Below are 11,948 nucleotides of genomic sequence, written 5' to 3'. Positions count from 1 at the left end.
GGGGCGGGGCGCGGCGCGGCGCGGCGCGGGCGGGGCGGGGCGGGGCGGGGGCGGGGCCGTCTTAAAGGGGCCGCGCCCGCGGCCGCTGGGGTGGGGGTGGGGGTCCAGTCTGGCGAAGAGACTTCAGACACCGAGAAGACGGTGAGACAGAGAAACGGCGAACGGGGATACACTCAAAAGGCGAGGGAGAGACGTTGGGAGAAGCACGGACAGAGAGAGAAATGAAAACCCAACAGGAGGCCCCAATACACTGATAGCGGGACTCCTTGTGTATTTCCGGTGGTTTTTCTCAGGAGAGAAACAGGCAGACAGAAAAGCTCAAAGTCAAGGAGAGAATTTTGCACATTTATTCCTCACTTGGGGTCTCCTGTGTGCCTGGCCCAAGCTGGGAGAAGCTGGGGACCTGGAGGTGAGCCCTGTCCGGTCGGTGAGGAGAATGGTGCAGACATCAGGGCTGAAACAAAAGAAGGTTCAGGGATTGCCAGGAGCTCAGGGGAAGGAGGAAACAGGAAAGCAGGGATCCTCAAGCACTCTTTACTGTGAGGTTCCCCCCAAATAAGACCTCTTCACTCTGGGGCCCATTCTTGCTGTTTCTGTAGGATTGCTAGACTGTTCACCAGTCCCTTGAAGGCATGCACACCTTCTGGGTCAGCTGTGAGAAGCCCTAAGAGGTAGAAACCTGGGCATACCCCTTCCCAACTGTGCGACCTTGGGCTCAAAACTTACCGTCTTCTGGGCTTCATTCAGTATAAGTATACTCATCTGTAAAATGAGGTTGAAAAGAGCTCCTCCCTTATTGTGAAGATCTAATAAGTTCAGACACGTAAAGAGTCTGGGAGAGCGCCTGGCACAGAACAAAACTATTATTGTGATTTCATCACCATCCTCAACTCCTTCCAATTCATCACTAGGCCCTGTTTTAAATTTTTTTATGTTTATTTATTTTTGAGAGAGAGACAGAGACAGAGACAGGACAGAGTGCGAGTGGGGGGAGGGGCAGAGAGAGAGGGAGACAGAATCTGGAGCAGCTCCAGGCTCTGAGCTGTCAGCACAGAGCCTGATGCGGGGCTCAAACGCATGAACCATCAGATCATGTGATCTGAGCCTAAGTCGGACGCTTAACCAACTGAGCCACCCAGGTACACCTATCTAGGCTCTGTTAAGTTAACCTCTCCAATCAGGCCACTTCTCCACCATCATGCCCTCAGCCCCAGTCAAGAGGCAGCAAGGCATAAATGCAAATTACGTGGGTTCCAGGGCCTGGCTGCAGGAGTTTAAATCCTGACCCTGACCCTGTGTGACCTTGAATAAGTGACCTCCCTCCTTGTGCCTCATTTTCCTTTTTCTGTACACTGGGGATAATAGTATCGCCTCCTCTTAAAAACTTGCTGTCAGGATGAGATGAAAGAACGTATACCAAGCACTCACGATAGTTTCAGGTATATAAGAAGTGCTAACTAAATGCTGGTAGTTAATATTATAATTAATATATAGCAGCCACCTCGCTGGGCTTCTGGCTTCTGCTCTGCCTCCCTACAGTCTGTTTTCCATGCAGCAACCAGAGTGAGGCTTTTAAAATATCAATCACAGGAGCGCCTGGGTGGCTCAGTCGGTTAAGCATCCGATTTTGGCTCAGGTCGGGATCTCGTAGTTTGTGAACTCGAGCCCCATATCCAGCTCTTCAGGCTCTGCAGTGACATTGCCTGCTTGGGATTCTTCTCTCCCTGCCTCTCCCCCACTTGAGCTTTCTGTCTCAAAATGAATACATAATTTTTTTTTTTTTTTTTTTTTTTTTTTTTTTTTTTTTTAATGTCAGGGGCACCTGGGTGGCTCAGTCGGTTAAGCGTCCGACTTCAGCTCAGGTCACGATCTCGCGGTCCGTGAATTCGAGCCCCGCGTCGGGCTCTGGGCTGATGGCTCAGAGCCTGGAGCCTGCTTCCGATTTTGTGTCTCCCTCTCTCTCTGCCCCTCCCCCGTTCATGCTCAGTCTCTCTCTGTCTCAAAAATAAATAAATGTTAAAAAAAATTTTTTTTTTTAAAAAGTCAAAAGAGGCGCCTGCGTGGCTCAGTCAGTTAGGCGCCTGACTTCCGCTCAGGTCATGATATAGCTCGTGAGCTCCGCATCAGGCTGTGCCTTGACAGCTCAGAGCCTGGAGCCTGCTTCAGATTCTGTGTCTCCCCCTCTCTCTGCCCCTACCCCGCTCTGTCAAAAATAAGTAAACATCAAAAAATTAAAAAATAAAATAAAATAAAATAAAATGTCAATGACAGATTAAAGAATCACAGAAAACAAACACAATGTGTGGATCTTGTTTAAATTCTGATGCAGACGCAACAAGTGTAATAAAAAGATATTTATGGGATATAATGTCCGGCATATAGCTTCAAAATCATCTGGGAGGAGTGGGTGGGGGAATGAAACATTGGCCATCAATAGATAATTGCTGATGCCAGCCACTTCTATTATTAACAATTCTAGGGGCGCCTGGGTGGCTCAGTTGGTTGAGCGTCCGACTTCAGCTCAGGTCATGATCTCATACTCCACGAGTTCGAGCCCCGCGTCGGGCTCTGTGCTGACAGCTCGGAGCCTGGAGCCTGCTTCAGATTCTGTGTCTCCCTCTCTTTCTCTGCCTCTCCCCTGCTCATGCTCTGTCTCTCTCTGTCTCAAAAATAAATACAAACATTAAAAAGAATAAAACAAAAACAATTCTATTCTCATGCTTTCTGTATGTTTGAAATAAAACATTGTTCTTACAAATGAAAAGCAAGATATGCAGGGGACAATGGCAGAAATGTGATAATGTGAAGAAATGACTCTTGGGGCGCCTGGGTGACCCAGTCGGTTAAGGGTCCGACTTTGGCTCAGGGCATGATCTCACAGTTGGTGGCTTCAAGCCCCACGTGAGGCTCTGTACTGACAGCTCAGAGCCTGGAGCCTGCTTCGGATTCTGTGTCTCCCTCTGTCTCTGCTCCTCTCCTGCTCGTTCTCTGTCGCTCTCCATCTCTCAAAAATAAACGAACATTAAAAAATATAATAATAAAGTAAAAAGAAATGACTCTAAAGTTTGAAAGTTGTGATAATGATATTTTAGTTGTGTTTCAAAGAGAGAGAGTCCTTATTTTTTTTTTTAACGTTTATTTATTTTTGAGACAGAGAGAGACACAGCATGAACGGGGGAGGGGCAGAGAGAGAGGGAGACACAGAATCGGAAACAGGCTCCAGGCTCCGAGCCATCAGCCCAGAGCCTGACGCGGGGCTCGAACTCACGGACCGCGAGATCGTGACCTGAGCTGAAGTCGGACGCTTAACCAACTGAGCCACCCAGGCGCCCCGAGAGTCATTATTTTTTAGGAACACAGGTTTAAGTGTTTCTGGATGAAATGTGTGGAATTTGCTTCAAAATAACTCAAGGGACTTAATGGGGGAGGGGATGATGGAACAAAATTGGTCATGTGGGTGATGGATTGGTGAGGGGCTGTTTATACTCTTCCCCTTCCTTTCTTTTGGTCATGTTTAAAATTTTCCATAAACTAAAACAATTTTTTAAAAAAGAGTATATTGAGGCCCCTGGGTGGCTCAGTTGGTTAAGCGCTTGACTGTTGATCTCAGTTCAGGTCTTGATTTCAGGGTCATGAGTTCAAGCCCCATGGTGGAGTCCACACTGGGCATGGAACCTATTTAAAAAAAAAAAAAAAAAAAAAAAAAGAGAGAGAGTATATGAAGACCTAAACTAGTTCATGCCACTTCCCATATTTAAAACCCTTCCTTGGTTTCCCACTCAGCTAGGCCTCTTTCTAATTCCTTGACCTCAAGTTCTGTATTGTCCCCAACGTCTATCTACTCATCACAGAGAACTTCTGGCTGTTAATCCTTTCCAGCGTTTATTTGATACAGATTTATTGGACACCTACCCTGTTCTGGACAGAGGGTGAACAAGGCAGACAAGTTGTTAGTCTTAACAGGGAATACATTCTTGAGGACAGGAATACTGTATTAAGTGCCTACCAGGGAGATGTGACAACAGAATAATGAAGGGAAGGGAGCATCATGAGCTACGGTGGACAGGGGAGGCCTTCTGCAGTGGTAATATTTGAAATGAGATCAGAGTGGGGAGTCAGACAAATACGTTGATGGAGGAATGACCTTGGGGGAGGGGGAGGACATAGGGAACCGCCAGTGCAGAGGCCCTGAAGTAGGATGGACCATGGGATGTACCAGCCCTGGAAAGAAGGTGAGTTTGGAGGATGGAGGTAGGAAAGATCCCCTGAACGCAGCATGTTCCTTCCCACCTTGAGCTCTCTGAACTTGCTATTCTGGGACAACTTTGATTCTATCATGGCCTATTTCAATGCACAATAAAAACAAAAAGTAATATTGGTAACATGCATTGAGCACTGTAGGCACTGGTCTAAACTTTCCATTGATTACTGAATTTAATCCTAACGTCCCAGAAAGATGAAGGGACTTGGCCAAGGTTACACAGATAGAAAGTGGCCAAGTCAAGATTCCAAACTGGTTACCCAGGCAATCCGGCTCCAGAGTTCGAATAACCCTACACCTAACACCCAAGGGCTCCCAGGACTCGCCAGACCTTATCACACTGAAGACCCACCCATGCAGGGCATTTTTATGGGCACTTCACGGTCATTCTCGTGCTGGGCGGGAAAGTGCACCGTCATGGCCCGGGGAAGGGTGCCAAGCGTGGCACCCAGGGCCTGGCACCAGGAGATCCAACCCTCCCAAGAACTCCCGCTGGGATATTTCGGGAACCGCCGTCCCCCTCCCCTTACCACATCTGGGCCGGGGCATTGGGGTGGGAGGGGCTGAGATTCTTGAATCACCCAATGGCGAAGGGTGCCGGGGGCCTATGCAAATAACACATTTTTTATTGGACCTCAGCTCTCTCTGAACCTGGAGTCTCACCCCGCCCACTCACGGAAAATTGGCCTGACTTCTTTGCAAAAGCCTTGGGCAGACGTTTCTTGCAATTCCCTCCGGAGAGTGAACTCAGGTTCCCAACGAATTCTCGAAAGGAAGGGGGACACAGAGAGGGAAGGTGCCTATGCTGGGCAGTGTCTCAGTGATCTCGAAACCCAGTTTCCCCGAGTTAGGTCCTGCACGTGCTTGACTCCACTCAGCCACCGTAGGCCCCGCAAGCCGCAGTACACTTTCCTATAGCCCTTAGACTAGCTCCGCGCTTGCTCACCAACTTGCCTGCCTCGCGCACCCACCCCTTCGATTTCTTCTCCCGCGGCAGCCTCAGCTGGCCGCGACTGCGCATGCGTACTGACGCCCCCACCGGGCCCCGCGTGGGAGGAGTGGATGGAAATGAGGCTGGGCAGAACAACTCGCTCACCCTCCCTCCCCTCCCGTCGCTGGGCGCGCGCCGGGAGGTGCAGCTCCGCCGCGTCCGAGGGCAGCGCAGCAGCTGCAGCGGCCGCTGCGGGAGGGGCCCCCGGAGCCCCGCCCCCGGGGAGGGGCCTTCCGCAGGTGAGCCGGGCTCGGGTCCGGGCCTGGATGCCTGGGTCTTCGGGAAGTGGATTGGGGGCTGGACGCCAGGATCTCCCGGAAAAGAATCGATTGGAGTCCTGATGCATAGGTTCCGGAGGGACTGCATTGGTGCCTGAGCCTTGGTAGGGTGCATCGGTGCCCGAATGCCATGATTCCGAGGGGTGCACTGAGGCCCGGACGCCTGAGACCCCGAAGGAGAAATCCATTAGGCGTCTCTTAATCGCAAGACAGGCCACATTCTTTCTGCATCTCCCTCCAGGTCTCCCCTCTACCCTCCACGCTGGGGATGAAATTTAGCAACAAGAAGGAAGCAGTTCACGCGGCGTCCATGGACGGAGACTAAACCGCGACTCCGGTAAAGCTACCTATTGGAGGTGAATCCCGCCCACTGAGCTCAGGCTCCTCCCCTGGGACAGAGTTGTAAAAGACCCGCCCACCCCGCTGGAAGGCCCCTCCCCTGGGTCTGAGTGGCTTTGGAGCCTATTTATATGGCCCCGCCCATTCCCGTCTTAGTTTCCACTGCTGGGAGGTTCTAATGGGGGGAGGTCCCGCCCACTGTGGATCCTGGCTTCGGCAGCTCTGCGCTCAGGACAGCCCCAGAGTTTAAGTTGTAGAGGCCTCGCCCACTCCGTTCAAGGGCTCCAAGCCTGGGTCTAAGTTGCAAAGGGTCACGTTTGCATAAACCCCCGCTAGTTGTGCTTTTAGGCTCCGCCGGCCCGCAAGCAACACCTGCCCTGCCTTTGGATTCCAGACTTAAGACCTCGCTCCTAAAACACTGGTCCGTGATTTTAGGCCCTATAGCCTATCCCCATCAGCCTGATCATCACCGGCGTGGCCTAGCTCCCTCTGGGTTCCTGGGCCAGCAAGATGCTGGAACGAGATGCGGAGTCCGCGGCCGGGGACACGGATCCTAGTCCCACCGGCAAGGAACCTATAACCAAAGGAGGAGGTGAGAGCAGTCCCGCCTGTGAGTAGGGGGCATTCTACAGGAATTGGGGCCAAGAGAATCACATTTTGAGGGAATCTCAGGGCGAAAGTTTGAAGGCCTAAGGTGATGGCCATTTGGGTTGCTCCGAATCGCGTTCTGGGGAATCGTACTATTTGGCGTTGGGGAAATTCAGTGATCATTTTTGGGGCTCAGAAAATTAAAGGAGGCTCAGGGGGTTTGCTGTGTGGAATTTCAGGGTGATCACTTGGGAATGTACTAGAAACGAACATCTTAGTCGCTTTGGGGTTCCAGCTCCGTAACCCTTTGGAGCCCCTTAGGATGATCATTTGAGGAATCTCAGTATGACCCTTGAGTGTCCAGATACACTCCAAGTATCAAGGCTGGGACGGGGTGGGGGGCGGGGGAGGGAAGCCTGGCCTAAATTCAGGTTGTTGGCTGATGCCTGGAGCCCTCCTGTCCTGTAGCTCCCCACCAGGGCTCGCCGCAGAAGCCCAGCCAGTCGGTTCCCGGGCCTGCCACGTCCGCGGGGGCGCCTTCTCGACCCCGCCGGCGGCCCCCGCCCCAGCGCCCGCACCGCTGCCCCGACTGTGACAAGGCCTTCTCGTACCCGTCCAAGCTGGCCACGCACCGGCTGGCACATGGCGGCGCCCGCCCGCATCCGTGCCCCGATTGCCCCAAGGCCTTCTCCTACCCCTCCAAGCTGGCGGCTCACCGCCTCACGCACAGTGGTGCCCGCCCACACCCGTGCCCACACTGCCCCAAAGCCTTTGGCCACCGCTCCAAGCTGGCCGCCCACCTCTGGACCCATGCACCTGCCCGCCCCTACCCGTGCCCGGACTGCCCCAAGTCCTTCTGCTACCCCTCCAAGCTCGCAGCCCACCGCCACACCCACCACGCCACCGACGCCCGCCCCTATCCTTGCCCGCACTGCCCCAAGGCTTTTTCCTTCCCCTCCAAACTGGCCGCCCATCGCCTGTGTCATGACCCCCCCACGGCGCCGGGCAGCCAGGCCACGGCCCGGCATCGCTGCTCCAGCTGCGATCAGGCCTTTGGCCAAAGACGCCTCCTGCTCCTTCACCAACGCAGCCACCACCAGGCTGAGAGCCAGGGGGAGCGCGAGTGAGCCCTCCCCTTGGCTCACAGCGCCCCCCTGCCGCCAGCCCAGGTCAATGAAGAGGTGGCATTTCTAAGCTGGGCTGTACGGACTTGCCTCTGCTCCACGCTGGGCTCAAACTTACCGGGCTGAGGACTTCTGCTCACCTGTTTGGGGGAGGGAAAGGTGTCACCCATAGTTAGCACTAGGCCCCAAACTATGGGTTTGGAGCTGTGGGTTGAAATCAAGTCCTGGCTCTGGTTTTTTCCCTCCTATTCACAAGGCAAAAGTAAAAAGTCTGCTAGCACCGGGGGTTGGTGAGGAATGTGGGGAAACAGGGTCTCTCCTTATTGTGAGTTAAATTGGTGCCTGCATTTTGGCCGTTTTGACTGTATCTATAAAAAATTTTAAATGCACACATGGTCGTGTCAACTATTCCACTTCTAGGAACTTATCCTGTAGATAAACTCAGCACGTTGAAATAGGCGTAAGGGTAAGGATGTCCACAGTGGGATGGTTGTGGCCAAAGATGGGAAACAATCCAAGTGCCCATTGGTAGGGGACCAGCTAATAAATTCCCGTAGGGCCACAGAATGGACTATGTTGCTGTAGGAGGAAAAAAAAAAAAAAGTCTATTTGTATAGATGGGGAAAGAGTCCCCAAATATACTAAATAGTGAAAGCAAGAACAAAGGGTATACTACCAAGAGTTAAAAAAAAAAAAATTTAAGTATTTATTTTTGGGGAGGTCACAAGCAGGGGAGGGGCACAGAGAGGGAGACACGGGATCTGAAGCAGGCTCTGTGCTGACAGGCTGACATCAGCGAGCCTGATGCAGGGCCCGAACTCCTGCACCTCGAGATCACGACCTGAGCTGAGCCAAAGTCGGACACACTCAACCGACTGAGCCACCCAGGTACCCCAGTATAAATTTTTTTTAAAGCTCAAGCTTTAGAGCCAGCCCTGACCCACTACTGGGGGACCTTGGACAAGCTTTGACACTTCTCTGGAGTCAGATGCCTTATCTAGAACATGGGAGTGTTATAAGGCCTTTAGAAGGACGCAGGCATCATCTCTGGCAGTCACTTCCCTCCTGAAGCCTGTTTCTCCTGCTATAAAGTAAGAATGAGCTAACCTGGAGCTGCCCTTCACTCTACAGATGTGTATTAAGTGCCCACAGTGTGCTGGCCCCTGACCAGGGTGGTAGGAACACACCAGTGAACAAGACAAGCCTGGTCTAGTGAGGGAAGCGGGCACTAATCAAGTAGGGACCAAGAAAAGAAAAAAAAAAAAAAAAAAAAACTAAAGCGGGGCGGGAGGGGGGGGGGTAGGGGAGGCAGCCACCACCAAGAATTATTTCAATGTTGACATGGCCAAAGACGCCATTCAATGAATGACATCCATGGCATGGGCTTGGGAACAGGCCAGTGAAAGAGAACCAGTAGCTCAGAAACAGACCTGTGCTTACCGGGGGTCCTGACTCGTGACAATCCCCACATGTCCATGAGGGCCTGACAGTATATGTTTGTAGGTTTTGTAGGCCACGGCATCTGCTACAACTACCCCCACTCTGACGCTGTGGTACAAAAGCAGCTGTACACGTTATGATACATGGGTGAATGAGTGCGGCTGTGGTCCAGTAAAACTCTGCAGAAATAGTAGGTGGGCTGGGTGTCGCCCATGGGATGTCGTTTGCAGATCTCTGCTGTCGGTGAGTGGGGAAAGGACAGGCTAATCTGTGAACCAGCTGAGAGGTACGGGGAAAAAAACCAAGTGGGACCCTGTGGAGGCAGAATAATGGTCCCCCAAAGAGGTCCACGTCCTAATCCCCAGGACGGGAGCATGTTAGTTTACACATGGCAGAAGGGACTTTGCAGATGTGATTAAGGATCTTGGGCGTGGTTAGGCAGGATACTGGCCCCCCAAAGATGTTCACTCCCTAATCCCTGAAACCCACAAATATGCTATGGGGCAAAGGAGAATTATGGATGAAGGAATCAAAGTTGCTAATCGGCTGACTTTAAAAGAGGGAGATTATCTATCCCCTTGAGATGGGGAGATTATCCTGATTATTCCAGCCCCCCCACCCAACATAACCAGAGGTGTCCTTATATGGGAAAGAGGGAAGCAGAAGAGTCAGAGGCCATGTGACAATGGGAGCAGAGACTGGAGGGATGCAGGGCCATGGGGCAAGGAATTCAGGCAGCCTCTAGACACTAGAAAAAGTAAGGAAATGGATCCTCCCCGGAAGGCACACAGCCTTGCACACCATGATTTTAGCCCACTGAGACTGATATTGGACTACCACTGACCTGCAGAACTGTAAGAAAATCAATTTGTGTTGTTTAAGGCCCCTAAGCTTGGGATAGTTTGCTACAGCAGCAATAGGAATCTTACAGATCCCGGTCTCATACCATACGCAAAAATAAGTTTCTGGTGAGTTAAGATTTAAGTTGGGAAAGCAAAACAGATGGAAATAATAAAGGAGAATATCTTAGTAACCTCAGAGGTACAGAAGGAATCCGTACGACACGAGAAATGCACATCGTAGAGGAAAAGACTGGTAAATTTGACCATAAATCAAGTGACAACTATAACAAGAGATACAAGAAGAGTGTATATATACCTAGCACATACTATTATATAGAGGGTTAGAAAAGATATGTTTGAGGAGGGAATGTTTGGGTTCAGATCCGAAACGTGTGGATGGAATGAGAGATGCTTTGTGGAAGTATCCAGCATAAGGGGTAGGACTGAGCAGGCAAGTGCAAATTAGCCGGCCGCCAGACCACAGTCCACTCAGCAAAGCCTTGGGGGAGGGGCGGGCGAGGGTGAGGATTCAAGTCCTTCCACACCTGGAAGTGCGGTTTGTATCAATGTTTACATACAGAGCTGTTCTGGAAGATGCCCTCCGCAGCAACCACACCACCATCAAGGTTTCAGGGACCCAAACGCACTTGAGGGGTGTTGATCTCTGGTCTAAACGTCATTGTACAGGTGGGGAAACAGGCCCGGAGAGATGGGATTTGCTTGTACCCAAACAAGGCCAGCAGGCCGGGACCTGATGAGCCAGGGTGGATCGCGTGTATAGCTCAGGCCGGCTCCTGCCCGAGGGCCTTTGCACTTGCTTTTCCAGACCTCCCCTACTTCTCACTGCAGAGGAATTCTTCCTGCAGAGGAATCAGTCCCTTGAGATGCCTCCCCCGCTGACCTTATCTAAACCACGCCACCCTGCCCATCACTGTAACACTGCCCTGCGTTATCTGCCTCACACGTTTATCACTGCTCAATGCTGCAGTCTCTCTCCCAGAGGAATGTCACCCCGTGAGTGGGGCCTCATGCTTTTCACACTGCAGTTCCACGGCCTCACCCATAGCGGGCGCGGTGGGCAGGACAAGGGCCTCCCAAAGACATCCACATCCTAATCCCTGGAACCCGCCAATATGCTATGTGGCAAAGGGGAATTACGGTTGAAGAAATCAAAGCTGCTAATTGGCTGACTTTAAAACATGGAGGTTATCCCAGAGTATCCAGGTGGTCTCGAGGTAAACACGAGGATCTTTTAAAGGTGGCAGGAGTCAGAAGAGTCAACGTCAGGGTGATGTGAAAGACTCCCCTTGCCACTGCTGGCTTTGAATACAGAAGGGGAATTGGGGATTTGGGGAAAAGACAAGGAAGCAGATTTTCCCCAGAGCTTCCAGAAGGAACACGGCCCTGCCTACATCCTGAGTTTTAGCCCAGTAAGACCCGTTTTGGACTTCACACCTCCAGACCTGGAAGGTTCTACATTTCTGTTGTTTTAAGACACCGGGTTTGGGTTAATTTGTTACCTCTGACTGCCCTTTGCTCTGCTCAGACCCCTTCCTGACCTCCCTGGCCACAGGATAATGTCCAAGCTTTTCGACCTGGCGTTCACAGACCTTCGGGACAGCCCCGTCCTCTTGCTTTCTGCAGTGATGTCACTGTTCTCTATCTGTACGCTCTGCTACAGCAGCCACTGAGCGCTTGAAGTGTGGCCAGTGTGGCCGAGGAAGTGAATTTTTCCTTTCCTTTCAGTGCAGTTCATTTAAATAGCTACCTGTATCCAGGGCCTACCGCGTCGGACAGCACAGCTGCAGGGGCTATGTCCACCCTTCCAGACAGATCTGCCCTTGAAGTCTCTTAAGCAACTGCCCCTGGGGAGCCAGGCTCGTTCCCATGTCCTGCCCTTGGCCTGCGCCACGGCCTCTGCCCAGAACACCATCCCAGCTTCCGCCCAGATTCTGTAACACGCCGCTCAGTTCCCAACTTAAATGTGGTGCAGGCTTGAAGGGGGTCCAGGATTTGGGTGGGTTGATTAAAATGCCCCTTCCCCTATTTTACTTCCCAAATGAGGTAATGTAAAACCATCCTGGT

The 11,948-nt window shown here is 51.9% G+C and overlaps 1 protein-coding gene across 7 annotated transcripts; it reads left to right on the top strand.

The window, feature by feature from the left end:
- The first annotated feature begins 4,979 nt into the window (after positions 1 to 4,979).
- On the top strand, positions 4,980 to 7,972 carry ZNF575 (zinc finger protein 575). Of its 7 annotated transcripts, none has more exons than XM_060651324.3 (4): positions 4,980 to 5,057; positions 5,772 to 5,886; positions 6,305 to 6,461; positions 6,926 to 7,972. In XM_060651324.3, the coding sequence occupies exons 3-4, from the start codon at positions 6,380 to 6,382 to the stop codon at positions 7,582 to 7,584; spliced, it is 741 nt and encodes a 246-aa protein (XP_060507307.1). In that variant the 5' UTR covers positions 4,980 to 5,057; positions 5,772 to 5,886; positions 6,305 to 6,379; the 3' UTR covers positions 7,585 to 7,972. The 7 variants fall into 7 exon arrangements, with proteins under 7 accessions (XP_060507307.1, XP_060507302.1, XP_060507304.1 ...); XM_060651319.3 differs by lacking the exon at positions 4,980 to 5,057 and adding an exon at positions 5,291 to 5,491 and having other exon boundaries at positions 5,772 to 5,867; XM_060651321.3 differs by lacking the exon at positions 4,980 to 5,057 and adding an exon at positions 5,291 to 5,491 and having other exon boundaries at positions 5,772 to 5,867; positions 6,264 to 6,461.
- The last annotated feature ends 3,976 nt before the right edge of the window (positions 7,973 to 11,948 follow it).

The sequence above is a fragment of the Panthera onca genome, chromosome E2, assembly GCF_046562875.1.
Source record: "Panthera onca isolate mPanOnc1 chromosome E2, mPanOnc1 haplotype 2, whole genome shotgun sequence".
Taxonomy (NCBI): domain Eukaryota; kingdom Metazoa; phylum Chordata; class Mammalia; order Carnivora; family Felidae; genus Panthera; species Panthera onca.
This window is presented reverse-complemented; position numbering and strand designations above follow the sequence as displayed.